Genomic DNA, 20,949 nt, shown 5'->3' on the forward strand with positions numbered 1-20,949 from the left:
GAAATTTAAAAATATCTTGAGACAAATGAAAATGGAAATATAATACACCAAACTTATGGGATTCATCAAGAGCAGTTCTAAAGGCAAAAGTTTATAGCAATAAACACCTACCTCAAGAAAGAGGAAAGATCTCAAATAATCTATACCTCAAGAAACTAGAGCAAGAAGAAAAACCAAGCCTAAAATTAGCAGAAAGAAGTAAGTAATAAATCTTGGATCAGAGATAAATGGGATAGAGACTAGAAAAACAATAAAAAGATCAAGAAACAAAGAGCTGGTTTTGTGAAAAGATGAACAAATTTGACAAGCCTATATATAGACTAAGAAAAAAGAGAGAAGACTCAAATGAATAAAATCAAAATGGAAGAGGAGACAATACAACTCATACCACAGAATACAAAGGATCATAAGAAACTACTATGAACAATTATATACAAACAAATTGGATAATCTAGAAGAAATGAACAAATTACTAGATACACAAAATCTACAAAGACTGAATCACAAAGAATTCGAAAAATTTGAAAAGATCAATAAGAACTTTACCTCTTTAGTTAAATATATTCCTAGATATTTTATTTTCTTTGTTGCTATTTTTAAGGGTATTGAGTCTTTAATTTGGTTCTCCGATTGACTGTTATTGGCATATATGAATGCCTCTCATTTGTGTGTATTGATTTTGTAACCTGAGACTTTGCTGTATTCGTTAATCAATTCCAGGAGTCTCTTGGTTGAATCCTTGGGGTTTTCCAGATATAACATCATATCATCAGCAAAGAGTGAGAGTTTGATCTCTTCTTTCCCTATTTGGACTCCCTTGATTCTGCTCTCTTGCCTGATAGCTCTCGCAAAGACTTCCAATACTATGCTGAAAAGTAATGGGGACAGTGGGAAGCCTTGTCTGGTTCCAGTTCTAAGTGGGAATGCTTTCAATTTTTCCCCATTCGGTATGATGTTGGCTGTGGGTTTGTCATATATGGCTTGTATCATTTTTAGGTAGGTTCCATCTATGCCTATTTTGTTAAGCGTTCTTATCATAAAAGGGTGTTGAATTTTGTCAAATGCTATTTCTGCATCTATTGAGAAGATCATATGGTTTTTATTTTTGCTTCTATTTATGTGGTGAATTACATCTATAGGGAAAACTATGAAACACAGAGGAAGGAAATAGCAGAACTTGTAAATAGGTGGAAAACCATACAATGCTTGTGGATCAGAAGAATCAACATTGTTAAAATGTCTATACTACCCAAAGTGATCTACAGATTCAATGCAATCCCTATTAAATTACCAACATCATTTTTCACAGATATAGAAAAAATAATTATACACTTTGTATGAAATCAGAGAAGACCCCGTATAGCAAAAGCAATTTTAAGCAATAAAAACAAAATGGGAGGTATTAATTTGCCAGACTTCAAACTATACTACAAGGCTGTGGTTCTTAAAACTGCCTGGTATTGGCACAAGTGCAGGGACACAGACCAGTGGAACAGAACAGAAAATCCAAATATAAAACCATCCTTATATAGACATCTAATCTTTGACAAAGCAGACAAAAACATATTCTGGGTACAAGAATCCCTATTCAATAAATGGTGCTGGGAAAATTGGATAGCCACATGTAGAAGACTGAAACAGGACCCACAGCTTTCATCTCTCACAAAAATCAAATCATGGTGGATAATGGATAGCAGACTTAAATCTTAGGTGTGAAATGATTAGAATTCTAGAAGAAAATGTAGGAAAGACTCTTACAGACTTTGGCCTAGGCAAAGAATTTATGAAGGGCCGGGCGCGGTGGCTCATTCCTGTAATCCTAGCACTCTGGGAGGCCGAGGTGGGTGGATCGCTCAAGGTCAGGAGTTCGAGACCAGCCTGAGCAAGAGCGAGACCCGGTCTCTACTAAAAAAATAGAAAGAAATTATCTGGCCAACTAAAATATATATATAGAAAAAATTAGCCGGGCATGGTGGTACATGCCTGTAGTCCCAGCTACTTGGGAGGCTGAGGCAGTAGGATCACTTGAGCCCAGGAGTTTGAGGTTGCTGTGAGCTAGGCTGACGCCACGGCACTCACTCTAGCCCAGGCAACAGAGTGAGACTCTGTCTCAAAAAAAAAAAAAAAAAAAAAAAGAATTTATGAAGAAGACCCCTAAGGCAACCACAGCAACAACAAAAATAAATGAATGGGACCTGATTAAATTAAAAAGCTTCTGCACAGCCAAAGAAACAGTCATGAGAATAAACAGACCACCTACAGAATGGGAAAAAATTTTCGCATACTACACATCAGATAAAGGACTGATAACAAGAATCTATTTAGAACTCAGGAAAATCAGCAAGAAAAAAATCAAACAACCCTATCAACAAGTAGGCAAACGACATGAATAGAAATTTTTCAAAAGAAGATATAAGAATGGCTAACAAACATATGAAAAAATCCTCAACATCCCTAATCATCAGAGAAATGCAAATCAAAACCACAATGAGATATCACTTAACCCCAGTGAGAATGGCCTTTATCAAAAAGTCCCAAAACAACACATGTTGGCATGGATGCGGAGAGACAGGAACACTCATATACTGCTGGTGGGACTGCAAACTAGTGCAACTTCTGTGGAAAGCATTACGGAGATACCTTAAACAGATTCAAATAGACCTACCATTCGATCCAGCAATCCCATTATTGGGCATCTACCCAAAGGAACATAAGTCATTCAAAGACACCTGTACCCAAATGTTTATAGCAGCACAATTCACAATGGCAAAGATGTGGAAACAACCCAAATGCCCATCAATTCATGATTGGATTAGTAAATTATGGTATATGTATACCATGGAGTATTACTCAGCTATAAGAAATAACAGTGATACAACGTCTCTTTGGTTCTCCTGGAGAGAGTTGGAACCCATTCTATTAAGTGAAGTATCCCAAGAATGGAAAAACAAGCATCATATGTACTCACCAGAAAATTGGTTTCCCTGATCATCAACTAAATACACATCTGGGAATAATACCAATAGGATATCAGACTGAGGTGGGGGGTGGGGGGAGGGGATGGGTGTATGCCTACATAATGAGTGCATTGCGTACCGTCTGGGGAATGGTCACGCTTGAAGGTGCTGACTCCGGGAGGAGAGTGTGCGAGAAGGGGGTGGGTGTATACCTACATGATGAGTGCAATGCGCACTGTCTGGGGAATGGACACGCCTGGAGCTCTGACTTGGGGGGATAGGCAGTACATGGGCAACGTATGTAACCTGAACTTTTGTACCCCCCATAATAAGCTGAAATAAAAAAAAATAAAAATAAAAATAAGAACTAAGGAGATTTAAGCCATAATCAAATACTCCTATGAAACAAAAGGCCAGGACCAGATGGTTACACTGCTAAGTTCTAGCAAACACTTAAAGAACTAATACCAATTCTTCTCTAAATCTTCTATAAAACTGCAGAAGAAAGGATACTTCCAAACTCATTTTATGAGGTCAGCATTACTCTGATACCAAAGCCAGATAAGAACAATATAAGAAAAGAAAATTACAGGCCCAACCCCTGATAAACATAGATGAAAAATTCTCAACAAAATGCTAGCAAATCAAATTCAATAGCACATTAAAGAGATATACACTATGATGAAGTGGGATTTGTCCCCAGGATGCAATGATGGGTTAATGTACACGAATCTATAAAAGTCACACCCTGCAGTATTAGAATTGAAGGACAAAAACCATATAATCATCTCAATAGATGCAAAAAAAGCATTTGATAAGATTCAACATTCTTTCTTGATAAAAACTCTCAACATGATAAAACCTCTCAACCAATTATTAATAGCTATAGAAGAAATGTACTACAACACAATAAAGGCCATATATGACAAGCCCAAAGCTAACATCATAGTCCATGGTGAAAAGTTGAAAGCATTCCCTCTAAGATCTGGAATAAGATTAGGATGCCATCTCTTCACCACTTCTACTCAATATAGTACTGCAAGTCTTATCTAGAGCGATTAGGCAAGAGAAAGAAATAAAAGGCATCCAAATTGGAAAAGGAGAAGTTAAATTGTCCCTATGTACAGATGATATGACCTTTTTTTTTCTTAATCACATTTATGTATAAACATTTTTGGAATATTAAATTAGCAACTTTTTTTAAAATTTCAGCATATTATGGGGGTACAAAAGTTTAGGTTACACATATTGCCCTTGTCCCCTCTCCCTCCAAGTCAGAGCTTCAAGCATGTTTCTCTTCCCTGGTGAGGCTCTGCAACACTTTCTCCCTTGTCTCCCAGTTTTCTTCCTAAGGTTCTTCCTCCAGATCTGCATCATCAGGATATCAGGCTCCATTCCTGCGCTCTCTGTGTCTGTGTGATTTTCCCCTTTGTTAAATAACTGTCTCTCTCTGCCCTATATTAGTCCAATGCCCTGCCCTCAGCCAGGGGCCCCAGCCCCTCCACACTCATGCAAACCCTGTCAGTCAGTCTTACCTGCTGGCTCAGCCTCTTGGGCACATTGCTGATTTGCTTGTTGGCCTCCTAGTGCATCATTTTTGTCTCCAGTTGTGTCATTTCTCCTTGTGTTTGCCTGTTCTGTTTCACAGAGGTGCTCCAAGAGTCCACTCTCAGGTGGTGGTGTACCTAAACCATGTTTTGATTCATAGATATTTTATTTTTCCCCTGCTGTTCATCACTCCTTGTCCCCTCCAACCACCACAGCATGGGCCACCGCTGGTGGAGGTCAAAGCAGCAAGGCCATAGCCACAGTTAAGCAGACACAGGCAGAAAACTGTGACTCAAGCTCATCAGTAAAACATCCAGGTCCAGAGCCAGCAGGAACTGGCAGCAGGTGTGTCCAAGGGGTATGGGAAGAAGAAACCCTCCCAGGTAACCCAGAGGGTAAAGGCCTGTTATTTAAATCCTGAACTTGAAACATGGCAGATGCAAAGGCTGAAAGTTCCGGGCAATCAGTTACACAAAGAGGCAGCCCCACAGCACATTCCAGAATGGGATAAGGCAACAAAGGACAGAACAGTCAATAGGAACAGACCAGTGGAAAAGGAGGAATCTGAGTGTGGTCCAGGCAGGCTTAGAAAAGAGTTTTCACCATTTCCTGGGGGAGAGAAATTAGAAGTTTATTTCAGAAATTGAACTATGGTTTCATCATTCTCCCCTAGTCCCTTTTTAGTCTTTATACTGTAGAAGTTAAAGACCCCTCTAAGTCTCAGTGCAGAGCCCATCAGGAGCTGGCAGATCCACCAGGTCCACCCCACCCCCAGCTGAGAGGCCTCGGCCAGGCCACCTCGCACCCTGGTAACCGGCCATGGCTTGTCTTGACATCCCTGGTCAAAGTGAACCTGCCTTTGTCCCAGAGCTGCCCTGCCCTGGGCCCTCCCTCAGTTCCTGCCAGGTCCTGGTTGCCTCGGCCCCACCCCTTTTCATACCCTGCCTGCACCCACCCCCCATCTGTTCACTCTTTCCTGACAGCTTTTCCATTAGGATTCAGCATCTGATTTGCCTCCACTTCCTGAAGCTCTTGCTATTCGTTTCTCTGTATTTTTGTCTCTGGATATATGTCCCTATTTGTGTTCCATGTTTCTGCCTTTTCTGTTAGATTACCTGGGTAGCAGCACAGGGTTAAGACACAGGCCCCGGGGTCAGAATGCCTGGGTTCATCCTTGCTCATCTGACCCTAGGCAATATCCACACGTGGTCTCCCTAGATTTCAGTTTCCTTATCTGCAAGATGGGCAAGTAAGTAACACTAATCTCCAGTGGCAGCCGTGAGTACTAAAGCATCAACTGCCACAGAGCAGATGTTTATTCAGAGTGAGCTGCTGCTAAAGAGCTCTTTTCTTCTGTCTTTCCTTTCCCCTCCTCCCCGCCTTTCCTCTCTCAGAGTACTCATGTCCTCTTCTCCACATGTGAACCACTTCCTCTGTGACTCTCCACCTGACTTCCTTTCTCTGTGAATATTCCTGCTCTTGAACAACACCCCCACATTTAAATCAGTCCTTTCTTCTGCCATCACCAAGTGTGATATTGTGATGTCATAAGAAAGATGTATTTTGGTCTTCCTCTGCTCCTGGCCGGAGTTCCTAAAACCTTAGTAATATCCTAAGTGTTAAGGGTGAAAAGAGCATCTTTTGTAATCCATAAAACAAGCCCCTTTCAACCACACCTGAGGTTATGTTAAGAAGGTGACTTTTGTAAAACCTCTAATGATGGAGACTTGGTGGGGGGTGAAATGAACACATGATTAAAGAATTGGGATTTTCAGCCCAGCTATAGCCAATTATTTGATCAATCATGACCATATAATGGAATTTCTATAACCACCCTAGATGACTGGATTGCAAGTGCTTCCGGGTTGGCAAACAGATGGAAGTGCTGGGAGGGTGGTTCACCCAAAGAGGGTACGGAAGCCGTGTGCCCCTTCCCAATACATGGCCTTATGCATCTCTTTAATTTGGCTGTTCTTGAGTTGTATTTTTTTATAATAAATTGGCAAACATGTAAATGTTTGCTTGAGTTCTGTGATCTGTGCTAGCAAAGTATCAAACTCAAAGAGGAGGTCATGGGACCCTCTTGACTTATAGCCAGTTGGTAAGGAGCACAGGTCACAACCTGAGACCCACGCCAGGTGTCTGAAGAGAGGGACAGTCTTGTGAGATTGAGCCCTTAACATGCAGAGTCTGTGCTAACCCTGGTAGAACTGAAGTAAATCATAGGACACTTGGCATCTGAAGAGAACTGGAGAACTGGTTGGTGTGGGGAAAACTCTCCTACATGTGCTGTCAGAAGTGCTGTGAGTGTGAGGGCTCAGATAGCTAAGACAGGTGTTTTTCTTTCACCCAGAGTCTTCTCTTTAGTATTGACCATGGGCCATAGTTCTTAGCCCCTCACAGCTTCACAGGGATCTTCTCCTGCAGGGACCTGGCTACATCACCATCACTTCCAGGCAGTTAGTGTCTTGCAGTCTGGCTACTGACTCACTCCCGTCCCTTCATCCTGGTTATTGGGCCAGCGGTGTCTTGTGATGGCTGCTCCTCCAGGACCCACGCCTGGGTGGGAGCTCACACAGACTCCCCTCCCTGCCGTCCCCATGGTCCCTCCTCATTCTTCCCCGACTCACAGTCTCCACTCAGCACCTCGGGCCCCTTTTCCTCTTAGGAGCTGAGAAAATTCTGTCCTGTCGTTATTACCTTGTTCAAGGCATAGTTGGCCGCTGGGCCTCTCCTCTCTCCCTTCTTCATCAATTTCTTGTAGATGCCATTTGTCTGGGAGCACTGAAGAGCCGGAGACAGAGTCAGCGGGAGAGAGAAGGCAGTTAGTTATCTCTATCAGAGACCACCAACAACATATGTAAATTATACATTTAGGAACTTTCAGCCCTTTGGGTCACTCAGAGCTCAGTGGGTCCCACATGACTCAATGTTCTCCCACCCTCCGCTGGGACAGAAATGAGAAGACCCTATCAAGAAAGGCTTTGTTTCCCACACAGAAAAGAGATACTCAAGATTTAAGGCTAAAAGAGAAGTAAAAACATTGTGAGCCATGTTACTCACCAAAACATTTTCAGATGGCAGGGAGAGCACATTTCAAAATAACTGATAAAAGTGAAATGTTTGTTCTGAACTGTTCAAACTAAGGAAGAAACAGGGATTTCTTGGGGAGAAGGTCTTGGGTTCTAGAGAGCTGATTATAAAATAAAAACTCCAACAGCCTTAGTAATGGGGCTACAAAAGAAGAAGGTTTTGGCTTAATTGGGTCAGGGAGGATGAGCGATTCCCAAAGAAACATAACAGAGGACATGGGGGCAGCTTGTGTGGACTTCAGGGTCCAGGAGGAAACAGCGTCTCCCTGAGGGAAAGGGGATTGACTGAGCAAGGTGGTGGGCAGTGTCCTGGCCAGCGTGAGCCTCCCTGCCCAGCGTGAGCCTCCCTGCCCAGCGTGAGCCTCCCTGCCCCTGTATGGCAAGCACAAGGAGCTGCTTGGAGACCAGGGAGGGGGCAGTCCCGTAGTCCACAAAGATGATCAGAGCCTCTGAGATGTGAGCAGTAAAGGTGGGGATGTCCTGGTTACAAATACAATATTGACTTGAAATTTGTACCCAAGTATTTGGATTTCTTTAATTTCCTTTTCTGATTTGAATGACTTGGTATAGAAATAATTTTATTCTTAATTAGATGAGGTTACTATTGATATAAATCAACAAGCCATATATACCTGCTTAAAATTCTTGCCTTGCTTATAAACCTATAGTATTGCTTTATGGCCTCTTAAATAAATTTCAAATTCCTTAGCTTTAATTGCCAGACCCTTCAAAATGTTTTCTTCAACTGATTTCTGTTGAATAAACTCCTACACTGCTTTGCACTCTTGGATTTGGCCAAATCTAATTTGTTCTGTTCCGCGGATATGCTCTCGCACTTATATTCCTGTTCCCACAGCATCCACCCTGCTCAGGGAATGTGCCCGCCTTTCTTGTGATGTGTCTAGCCTTATTTGGAGAACTTGGCTGAGACCAAACTGTGTTGGAATAAAAAGTTTTCTAGCCACGTAAAACAAATGGAGGGCAACGTCTTCACTGTGTCCCAATAAAACAGTAAAATATGCCTTCTCAGGGAAAAGTCTAGAGTCAAACCGTTAGTTTTGTATAGCACCAAAAATAATCCCTGGCAGAGCAATCAGTTTTGTGATTATTTGGTTAATGTTTGCTTCACCTCTTGTGGATAAAGGGTAAATTTACCTTTATTAAAGGCACCTTTGACCCAGGGTTAACTTCCTTGTTTGTTACTTTGGAAATTGTGGCCTTATTGCTGTGTTATGAGGCAAACACTGGGCTTAGAAAACACCCATGACTGGCAGACTGGGAAAGACTAAGTATGAACTACAAATGTCTGGTGTGAAGTGGCAACTTTGGCCTTTCTTCAGTGTGGTAACTCTTGTAACTCAGCTTATCTGTTGTGGGGTCCCTGAAAGCTATGACTATGGAGTTATGATAAGAGATATTGACTCCCACAGGCCTGTGGTGCTAGGCCAAGGTGGATCCTACAACCATAGCAGAGCTGTCACTCAAGGCAGGTAGCAGTCAATTGGTGGACTGCTGTGTAGATCAGCATAGGGGCTTCTGCTGAAGAGAAGCAACTGATGCTGCCCTGTCGGGATTCTGTGATGCTTATTCTATGTTCTTCTAAGTAAACCTGATGCCAATGTGGCTCTGCTTGTCTTCTGAGTCTAAATGTCCAGTTAAGCAGACCTCCAGGTGGCTGTTGTACCATAAGCTTCAAGAAGGCTCATGACATGCCTGTTTTGTTAACTACTATATCCCCACTGCTCAGCACAGTGTGTGGCACATGGTAGAAGATCAATATATGCTTATTGAAAAAAATTGGCCCTGGACCTCAAAAGGTAGGTAATAAACCTAAGTACCATTTAAGAAGATTTCATAAATGGGAATTAAATCAGGATATTCCTTTATGTTGTCTTCGTTGAACAATATCTTCAGAACTTCTAGATTAAATTTCTTCTCCAGCTCGTCGAGAACATTGTACACCACGTTATTTATAGGGACCAGGTTTCTACAAGATGTTTCGCAATCCTTAAAAAATATTGAATGGAAAAAATATAAGTACAGATTTCAACGAGCATTGGAAAGTAATTTTATGATTAATGTATTCCAATTTCCCTTCATAGGTATTTTCTTTTATAAAATTTTATAATTTTTTAATATTCACACAACTACTAAAAGAAACACTTAAAGCCTTTCTCCTTAAAATTACCCATTGATGAGTCTGATCTCTTCACCCTCACTTATTAGATGTAAAAAGGAGCAATTTTGAAGAATAAAAGTGGGTTAAAGTTAAAGGATGTGTAGCCCTTTAAGAGCCTGGCTGAGATGTTTAGGAGTAGACTTAGTAGGTGATGAGTGGCTGTTCTGTTTGATGGACACTCTCTGCCCTTTCCCAGGAATGACTTGGCCTGAAGGGCTCAGGGAAACCAGGTGACCATTCTCCCCTTGCTGTCAGCTTGGCCAGAGGAGGCATACTCATAGGCAAAGGGAAGACTTGCTGTTCTGTGTCTCCAACAGGGCCTATTGGTGAAACTACCAAAATTAAAAAAATTAAAGAAGGAAAGAAAAAGAAATCTGAAAGATGTTGGAGAAAGAATAGCAAACATCTACTCCCAAATTTGTCCTAACCATACGCTAATTCCTGTGGGTTTTAATGTTCTTAAATCGAGATATTTTAAATTGATATTAATTGAAATAAAACGCCATGTTACTTACTGTTTCAGTAAATCAATTTATTAAAATTAGGCGTCAATTCATTAAAATTATTTTTAATTTATATTCTATTTTGTGTTTCCCTACTGGACAGTGTACGTTTACGGAGTATACCTGTTTCTGACCCACCTTATTTCCAGTGCCGTTCACCCTGACACCAGAGGGTGCCATGGACACCATTCCTTCAGTTAGAAGCAGGATCATCTTTGGTGATTTCTGCTTCTCCCCTCCCCTTCTGCCTTACAGAAGCACTTACAGAAATACTTGAAAAGATATCCCACTCATAGAACACCACTCAGTGAGCTACTTGTACCACAAAGCTTGGGTCTAGGATATCAAAGCCCAATTTACTTTGGAGCTGGTTTACCAGATTGTGACATTATAAACTTTACTTACTTCAAACATTTCGTTTGTGATGAATTCATGGTCACGGAGGAGCTGAAGGAATGGAAATGTCTTTTCTATTGCATGTGAAATCTTCACCTTCAATCTTTTGAAGTAACTGAATATAAGGTCATAGTTAAGCCTCCCATCTATGTTCTGCTCTTCTGTGGACATCCTAGGGAAAAAGGATACCATGTAAAAACAGTCATGAGAATTCCGATATGTCTGTGGAGGATGTAATATTTTATATATAAATGATAGGCTATGATGAACCAACACATATAAAACAGGTGGTCCTGAGTAGAGGCCAGAGCAAATGGAATTGAAGCAACAACAAAAAAGACAGAATAGAAGAAAACATGCAGGTTATGAAAGACTATTACATAGGACTGAAAAATTCCTGTCCATCCTGATCAAAGGCATTGTAAAGATATCTTCACCTAAACATAACTAGAATATTTTTTAATTAAAAAATCTAAATTCCTATAAAATCAAGGTGGAATAAGCAGGTTATCCATACAGAAATGAAAAACAATGGTATAAAAATAAATTCCAACCTTGAAAATGCATCTTAATTAACAACTAAGAAAATTAAATCTCTGAAAGATAAAAACAATCTCAGAAAGGTAAAAACAGGCTGTTAAGGGAGAAATATCATCCTAAATCATAAAATTAATTCATAAATATTATGTGGTATAATAATGACAATGAGATGGTTAGCTATAAAATCAGAATTTCACGAATATATTAATGATATTTCCTGGGACATCCAGTTCTGTTTTGTGTTAACATAAATTTGTTTGTGCTATTGTTATATATAGTGAATATTTTTCAGCATCTTAATTGCAGAAATTACTGCTGTTTCCTGTGAAATTAATATTACACCTGAGTCTGTAATTCTGGCTCCTATTTGATCATTTTATTGCTATGATAATATTTTAATCAACATCTCTATATTCCTAAATGCTATGACAACTCATAAGCTTTCTTTGTCAAACCAGAGGGAATTATCAGCATTTCCTAGTACCCAAAATGCAGTAGGGAATAATATTACCACTTAATTGTTTTTTACTTCTTTTTCTTTAAAAAAATTGTTTTTGCTCCCCTCCCTCACATTACTGCTTTTTAATTCATGTAAAAAATGTTTCTGGCTATAAAGATTGTAGATAAGGGAGAAGCATATCTTCCCCTTGATTAAAGACCCCACTAAAGTGCCAAGGAAGGAATTAGATTCACAATGACAAAAGAGAATGATAGAGAACAATGAGTAGATGAAAAATTGCAACCAGAGGAGAGACTTGCTACTGTAGGTGAAGAATGCTTCCAGAGATCAGGAAAGCAATTAGTGTGCCCTGTAGAACTCTGAAGAGGCAGTGGAGATTGAGAGGGAGACACAGGGCTAAAAATTGATGTGTTATTTGAAAAATGAAGAACAGAATAGTCCATCCCCTGCCTGTCAACCCACATTCTGACTACATGCAGCCAGGCAGCCTCTCAGGGGCAAACATTGCTGTCATTTCTTTCACCATATGTTAATACTGATATTAGATTTCACACAAATGGAATAACACATAATGTATGCTTTTGTGTCTGCCATTTTTGCTCATCATCCATGTTGTTGCATTGAATAGCAGTTTGGTCCTTTTTTTTCTATTTTTGAGTCGTATTCCATTTTGTGAACCTATCACAATCTGCTTATTCATTTTCTTGTTGAAAGACATTTGGGTTGAATCCAGTTTGGAACTAGTATGAATAAAACTGTAGAAGTCTTTTTGTGGTAAGATGTTTTCATTTTTCTTGGGTAAATAGCTAGGAGTAGAATTGCTGGGTCATTGTGTAGGAGCATGTGTAACCATTTTAGAACCTATTAAACTGTTTTTCAAAGACCATTAGAGATGGTCTTTCTAATTTCAGCTATTCTAGTGTGTATGATATGACATCTTATTTTGGTTTTAATTTGTTCTTCTTTAATGACTAATGATGTGAAGCATATTTTCATGTGCTTATTGGATATATATATGTATATATATGTGTGTGCATATCTGTCCCAGTCTTTGGTACATTTATTTTATTAAGTTTTCTTTTACTTACTGATGAGTAGAAGGATTTTTTATATAATATGGATAGGAATGTTTTCTGTGATTTATGTATTATAAATATGTTCTCACAGTCTGTGGTTTTCCTCTCCTTTCCTTAAGCATGTTTTTTGATGGGCAGACATTTTTAAGCATAGACAAATTTGGAAGAACTGACATCTTAACAATATTGAGCTTCTAATCTGTTAACATTGTATATCTTTTCATTTATTTAGTTTTATTTAATTTTACCTAGCACTGTTTATAGTTTTCAGTATATAAGTCATGCATTCATTAAATGCATTCCTAGTTATTTTATTTTTTTTCATGCTACTTAAAGTAGTATTGCTTTTTAAATTGCTTATTAGTGTTATATGGAAATAGAATTGGTTTGAAAAATATTAACCATGCATTTATAGTATTGCTAAATTTGTGTATAACTTCCAGGAAAGTATTTATAGATTTTTGGGAGATTTTATAGAAAATAATTATGTCATCAGAAAATAAAGACTATTTTACTGATTCTTTTCTGACAATTATTTCCTTTGTCTTATCGCACTGGTTAGGAGTTTAAATACAATGCTGACATGGTGAGCATGGACTTCCTTGCCTTGTTTCCAATTTTAGGGAAAAAGCATTGAGTATCACCATTAAGAATGATGTTATATGTATATGTATATGTATATATACACACATACATTATATATACAAAAATATGTATTTTGAAATAGACTAAGGGAGTTCTTATCTATTCCTAATTTGCTTAGAATTTTATCATGAACAGATGTTGAATTTCATCAAGTGTATTTACTGAGATATTCATATGATTTTCATTTTTATTCTTTAATTGTTAAATCACATTGGTTCATTTGCAGAGCCTCATCTTAAGTAGGAATAGATACACAAATCAACAGACAGTTGAGGAAATATTCCAATATTAGAAAGAATAATATTTTAAAAAGAGCAAAAAAGTTACTATAGCAGAAATAGAGATATTGTAGGAATAGGGGAAAAATTTCCAATAGTAACTATTTGAATGTAAAGGTTCAAATTTTATAAACAAACTCACAATATTGAGTTAACTGGTAAAGGGAAATGTGAGTTAAGTGATTTGTTTCAAGCATGAAAACAATATTCTTGAATAATATGGTTTCCAATTTAATTATGACAATTACAGATATACAGACTAAGGAATGAATTTAAAAAGCTAAAAGTAACAACTAGGTGAGTAAATTCAAACCCTATAAAGCCTTATGAAACACTGAAAAATAAAAAGCACATAACATAGTTTGAATTTTTAGAGAGATAAAAGAAAAAGACAATGAGTTATAAAAGATAAAATTTTAAAAAGTTACAAACGATTAGTTATAACACTAAATATATATGAAAAAATGATATTGAAAGGCATAAATCCAACTAGGTCACAACTAAGACAAAGTGACACAAAATTTGTTGAATCAAAGATAGGCAAGTTAAGGAATGCAACTGCAAACAATAAAGAAAGCAAGCATGTTCCCATCAATGCCAAAACAAAAGTCAATAAACAAATAATGGGACAAATGTTTTATGAACATTGAAAAGCAATTCACCTCTAGCCATGTGGAGACACCTCAAAGAGATACAAGTAGAACTACCATTTGATCCAGCAATCTCATTACTGGGCATCTACCCAAAAGAACAAAAGACATTCTATAAAAAAGACATCTGCACCTGAATGTTTATAGCAGCACAATTCACAATTGCAAAGATGTGGAAACAACTCAAGTGCCCATCAATACATGAGTGGATTAATAAAATTTGGTATATGTATATCATGGAGTTCTATTCAGCCACAAAAAACAATGGTGATATGGCACCTCTCATATTATCCTGGATAGAGCTGGAACCCATTCTACTAAGTGAAGTAACCCAAGAATGGAAAAACAAGCACCACATGTACTCACCATCAAATTGGTTTTAACTGACCAACACTTAAGTGCACATATAGTGATAACATTCATCAGGTGTCAGGCAGATGGGATGGGGGAGGAGAGGAGGGGTATACACACACATTATGAATGCAGTGTGCACCATCTGGGGGATGGAAATGCTTGGAGCTCTGACTTGGTGGGGCAAGGTCAATATACGTAACCTAAGCATTTGTACCCCCATGATATGCTGAAATAAAAAAGAAAATAAAAACAATTCATCTCTAGTTTTTGACTCTTTATGTATGCAAAATATATAGGGTCTGGATAATTTAAAATGATTTATTATTTAATCTTGTGACTTAAAAACAGAGTACACATTTTTTCTCAGTATCTTTGAAATACATATCAATATTGAGCATAATCTTGGTCACAAAAGAAGTCAAATGGATCTGAATAGGCAGCTTAGAGAAAAGAAAATTAAAATGTCCAACAAACATACAAGTGTATACATACTAAAACATCAATGATAAACCATTTCTCACCCATTAGAATGGCAAATACAATTTCATTAGGACCAGATAGCTTTACTGGTGAATTCTATTAAATATTTAATGAAGAACTAATACTGATGCTTCTCAAACTCTTTCCTCCCCTCCAAAATAAAAAGGAGGAAACACTTCCAAACTCATTTTATGACAGTATAATTACTCTGATACCTAAGCCAGCTCAGAACACTACAAGAAAATAAAATTATAGACCAATATCCCTGATGAACATAGGTGCAAAATTTGTCAACAAAATACTAGCAAGCCAAATTCAACAGTATGGTAAAAGAATCATTCACCATGATGAAATGGGATTTATCCCTGGGATGCAAGGATGGTTCAACATATGTAAATCAATAAATGTGATATACAACATTAGTAGAATAAAAGACAAACATTATATGCACATTGTAATAGATGCAGAAAAAGCATTTGAAAATCCAACATCCTTTTATGATAAAAATTTTAACAAATTAGGTATAAAAAATGTACCTCAACACAATAAAGGCCATATATGATGAGCCCATAGCTAACAACATACAAAACAATAAAAAGCTGAAAGCTTTTCTTCTAAGACCAGGAACAAAACAAGGATGCCCACTCTTACCACTTCTACTTAACACAGTACTGAGGGTTCTAGCTAGATCATTTAGGCAAAAAAAAAATAAAAGCATCCAAAAAAGAAAGAAAGAAAAAAGTAAAATTGTCTCTACTTCCAGATCACATGGTGTTTTATATATATATATATATATATATATACACACATATATATATATTAATAAAAATCCCTAAAGAAAAAATCCACCAAAAAATTATTAGGAAAAGTAAAAGAATTCTGTTAAGTTGCAGGACACAAAATCAACATACAAAAATCAGTTGTGTTTCCATACACTAACAATAAATTATCTGAAGAAAACTTAAGCAATCTTTTATTCAGCAGCATCAAAAGAATAAAGTCTTAAGAATAAATTTAACCAAGAAAGTGAGGGCTTTAGACACTGAAAATTATAAGACATTGATGAAAGAAAACTGCAGAAGACACAAATAAATGGAAAAATATCCTGTGTTCACGGGTCAGAAGAATTACTATTGTTAAAATGTCCTTACTACCTATAGTGATCTATAGATTCAGTACAATGCCTATCAAAATTCAAAGGTCATTTTTCACAGATACACGAAAAACAAAACTAAAATTTGTACAGAAGAACAAAAGACCCCAAATAGCCAAACCAATCTTTATTTACTTTTTATTTTACTGAATTTTTTAAATTTTTAAAAAATTTTTTGAGACACAGTCTCATTCTGTTGGCAGGCCAGAATACAGTGGCATCATAATAGCTTCTTGCAAACTCACACTCCCATGCTCCAGCCATCCTCCTGACTCAGCCTCCCTAGTACCCAGGACTTCAGGCACCACCCCACCCTACTAATTTTTCTATTTTTTGTAGAGTTGAGGTATCACTGTGTTGCTTAGGCTGTCCTTGAGCTCTTGGGCTCAAGCAATCCTCCTGCCTTGGCCTCCCAAAGGATTACAGGTACGAGCCACCCCACGCCTGGCCCAAAGCAATCTTTAGAAAGAACAAAGCTGAAGGCGTCTCAGATTTCAAACTGTATTACAAAGCAATAGTGACCAAAACAATATGATACTGGCATGAAAACACACGCAGAAACCAATGGAACAGAATCACGAGCCCAGAAATGAACAAATACATATAGTAATATTTGGCAATGATGCCAAGAATGCACTATGGGGAAAGGGTGGTCTCTTCAATAAATGGTGCTGGGAAAACTGAATATCCATGTACACAATAATGAAATTATATTACTCAAAAAATTAACTTAAATGGGTTAAAGACATAAATGTAAGACCTGAACTCATAAAACTCTTAGAAGAAAACAGGAAAAAAGGTCCTTGACATAGGTCTTGGCAATGTTTTTTTTGGATACAACATCAAAAGCACAAGCAACAAAAGCAAAAATAAACAAATGGGACTACTTCAAACTAAAAAGCTTGTGCACAGCAAAGGAAACAATAAACAGGATGAAAAGACAACTACAGAATGGAAGACAATATTTGCAAACCATTTACCTGATAATAGTAACCCTTATATGTTCAAAATATATAAGAACTTCGTACATTTCAATATAAACAAACAAACAAACAAAAAAACCCAAATATAATTCAATTGAAAAAATGGGGAAGGGACCTAAATAGACATTCTTCCAAGAAGACATATGAATGGCCAACAGGTAGATGAAAGGTGCTCAATGTCACTAATTACCAGAAAAGTGTAAATTAAAATTACAATGAGCTATCACTTCACACTTGTTAGGATGGGTATTATAAAAATGACAAGATAAAAATGTTGGTAAGGGTGTAGAGAAAAGAGAATCCTTGTGCACTGTTGGGGAAATGTAAATTGGTATAGTCATTATGGAAAACAGTATGGAAGGTCCTCAAAAAATTAAAGATAAAACTACCATAGGATCCAGCAATCCCACATCTGGGTATACGAGAGCTGTCCGGAAAGTATTCAGCCATTTTTAATACTAGTTTTCATATTACACGGCTGGATTCTTTCCAGACAGCCCTCATATATTCAATGGTAACAAAATCAGTATCCTGAAGGGTTATCTGCACCCCAAGGTTAACTGCAGCATTATTCACACTAGCCTAGACATGAAGATAACCTAAATGTCCATTAGTGGAGGAATGAATAAAGAAAATACAAAGGAATATTATTATATATTAATATGTATAACATATTTTATATCATAATGTATTTTATATGCACACACAATGGAACACTGAGCCACAGAAAAGAAGGAAATCTTGCCATTTGTGACAACACCGATGAATCTTGAGGGCATTATGCTCAGTGAGATAAGTCAGACACAGAAAGACAAATACTGTATGATCTCACTGATTGTGGAATCTAAAAATGTCAAATCATTGAGAGTGGAATGGCAGTTGCCAGGGGTGGGGGAGTGGGGGAAATGGAGAAATGTTGGTCAAAGGGTATAAAAGTTCACTTATAATATAAATAAGTTCTGGGTATTTAATGTACCATATGGTGACTACAGTTAATAATAATGAGACCTATCTAGAAAGTATCCAGCCATGTAATATGAAAAATAGTGTTAACAATGGCTGGATACTTTCCAGAGAACCCTTGTATACTTGAAATTTGCAAAGAGAATAGATCTTAAATGTTCTCACCACACGCACACCAAAAAGTAACTATGTGAGGAGATGGATATGTTAACTAACTTGAATGTGGCAATCATTGTACAATATTTACATATATCAAATGATCACGTTGTACACCTTAAATGTATCCAACTTTGTCAATTATATCTCAATGACACTGAAAAAAAGGAAAGAAATAAAAAGGAAATCACAACCAAATATTTTAACTTCTGGTCACTTTTTAATTCAAACAATTTATATCATGTTCTGTGTTTCCAAAGTATTACATTATGCTTCTCTGTAGAATGACAAATGTTTTTAAACTTTGGATATGATTTTAACTGAAAAATTTACATCCCCCCAAAATAAATAAATAAACACAGTTTTACATACGTTTTTTAAAAGCTTATATAGACTCAGAGAATGAATATTTAAAGCACATACCTAGATATATTATCAAGAAAATAGAGAAAATCAAGGCCAAAGAACAAATCATGAAGATTTCAGAACACTTGAATAAATGAAGACATATACATGTCTGTAGCTGGGATCATTCAGAGTTGTTTAAAATGTAAATTCTTCCTAAATCTAACTCTTCATTCACTGTCTCTCAGTTGAATCCTAGCAAGATAGATTACAAAATATTACCTATAAAATCATAGTAAGTAAAACATTTCAGTATTGAAACAAAAAATAGAACCATAGGTCAGAACAGGGGTCACCTATACAGATTCATACGGAAGAGAGAAGATAGTACAGTAGTCCCTGCCATTTGAATGTGGTCTCTCTCTCTCTCAAAATATCTCATTGTACTGTAGATCTTAGGCAAACTCAGCATACAATTGTCTTTTCTTTCCTTATTGTCTAGAATGTTCATCTTTTCAGTTAAAGGAAGCAATTTATGGCTTATTCATGGCATATCTGGGTTGCTAGCATCACCACTGTCCTACGTCGGGGCCATTATTAAGTAAAATAAGGGCTCCTGAACACAGCACTGCGATACCACAACAGTTGATCTGATAACTGAGACAGCTTCTAAGTGACTAATGGGTGGGTGGGTGGCATTTACAGCATAGAGGTGCTGGACAAAGGGATGGGTCTCACCCCAGGTGGGACTGAGTGGGACTGCATGAGATTTTTATCACACTATTCAGAATGGCCAGCAATTTATAACTTATGAATTGTTTATTTCTGGAATTTTCCACTGAATATTTTCAGACCTTGGTTGACCCCTGGATTAATTGAAACCATGGAAAACAAAATTGTGGATAAGGGAGGACTACTATGGTTTATAATAGCATAAAGATATCAAATATCTATGAAGAAATCTAGAAGTACAAAGCCTTCAAATAGAAAAATAGAAATTTATTAGAAAATATTTGTAAATTAGTAATATATATATATAGCATATACATGAGATGGAAGACATAATATTGTAAAGATGTCAATCCTCTTCAAATCGGTCCATAGAGTCATGGCAATCTCATACAAAATCCCAATAAGATTTTGAGAAGCTGATTTGGAAACACAAAGGTCAAGACACTTTGGAGGAAGAGGAGACGTAGATTTACTCTACTATGTAGCAGGAGTTGTTGGGAAGCTGTCGCCATTGTGACAGTGTGGTACTGGCACAAGCAGAGGCAATCACGGACCGACGGCAGAGAAGAGAGAGCACAGAAAAGCACCTGCCTATATGGCAACGTGGTTAAGGAAAAGGGTAACGCTGCAAATCAGTGGGGAAAAGGATGGTTTAATCAATTATTCATGTCCTCAGAAAAATTGTTAAGAATCAAAATAGAGCCTTAAAACTGTAGCTCAGAGAGGAAACAATTTGGCCTCATACAAGGAAGGAAATGTGAAAACAAAATTTCACTCGGATTACGTCTGAGGAAGTGGGAGGTTGGGGGTGAGGCACAACAGCCACAGTAGGCACAGGAGAGAACAAAGGAACACAGAATGCAATCTGAACAAGATGAGCAGAATGTCCCCACAGTGCTTAATGCCACACAAAACCTAAATAAAGCAAGACCGTGAAAATGGGACAATAAATTAATAAAATAATGGGGTAAAGTGGAGATTGCACAGTTGTAGAAACAAATTAAGATCCCTCTCAAATAGAAAGAATCCATTTTTTAAAAAAATAGAAATTACAAGAAACAAAACCCTATTAAAAATCAGATAATTGTCATGGAGGAAAAGCTTGAGACAACCGTTATTAACACAAAGTAAAGAACTGAAAAGATGAAAGCACTAGGCAGCAGATAAAAGCTATGAAGGCTAAAGTTGCTCCACTGTAAGAATAATTTGGCCTAAAAATTGAAAGAGAAGAAGTTTTCAGAGATATAGAAGAAGAAACTTCTCCTGAAATAAAGGTAGAAGCAAATCTGCCACCTTGAAGATCACAAGAACTACCTTATACCTGGCAGTGCTCATGGAACATGTCAGTAACCTTCTGCAGCACTTTATTTATAGCAATTAGTGCGCATCTATCTTATAAAATCAGGACCACCATGGTCTATATGTTGAATTTTAAGCTTTAATAAGATAAAAGACAGGA

At 37.4% G+C, this 20,949-nt stretch overlaps 1 protein-coding gene across 2 annotated transcripts in view; it reads right to left on the reverse strand.

The window, feature by feature from the left end:
- Window positions 1–20,949, reverse strand: part of LOC138385328 (nuclear autoantigen Sp-100-like) — a 46,119-nt gene that overhangs the window by 23,359 nt on the left and 1,811 nt on the right. For both annotated transcript variants that reach the window (XM_069471664.1, XM_069471568.1), the window contains exons 2-6: window positions 10,685–10,847; window positions 9,436–9,604; window positions 7,206–7,289; window positions 5,052–5,114; window positions 4,493–4,642 (exon numbers count right to left, since the gene is read on the reverse strand). In XM_069471664.1, the coding sequence (XP_069327765.1) occupies window positions 4,493–4,642; window positions 5,052–5,114; window positions 7,206–7,289; window positions 9,436–9,604; window positions 10,685–10,847 (629 nt within the window). The remainder of the gene's footprint in view (window positions 1–4,492; window positions 4,643–5,051; window positions 5,115–7,205; window positions 7,290–9,435; window positions 9,605–10,684; window positions 10,848–20,949) is intronic.

This window comes from Eulemur rufifrons, chromosome 1 (genome assembly GCF_041146395.1).
Source record: "Eulemur rufifrons isolate Redbay chromosome 1, OSU_ERuf_1, whole genome shotgun sequence".
In the NCBI taxonomy this organism is placed as follows: Eukaryota; Metazoa; Chordata; class Mammalia; order Primates; family Lemuridae; genus Eulemur; species Eulemur rufifrons.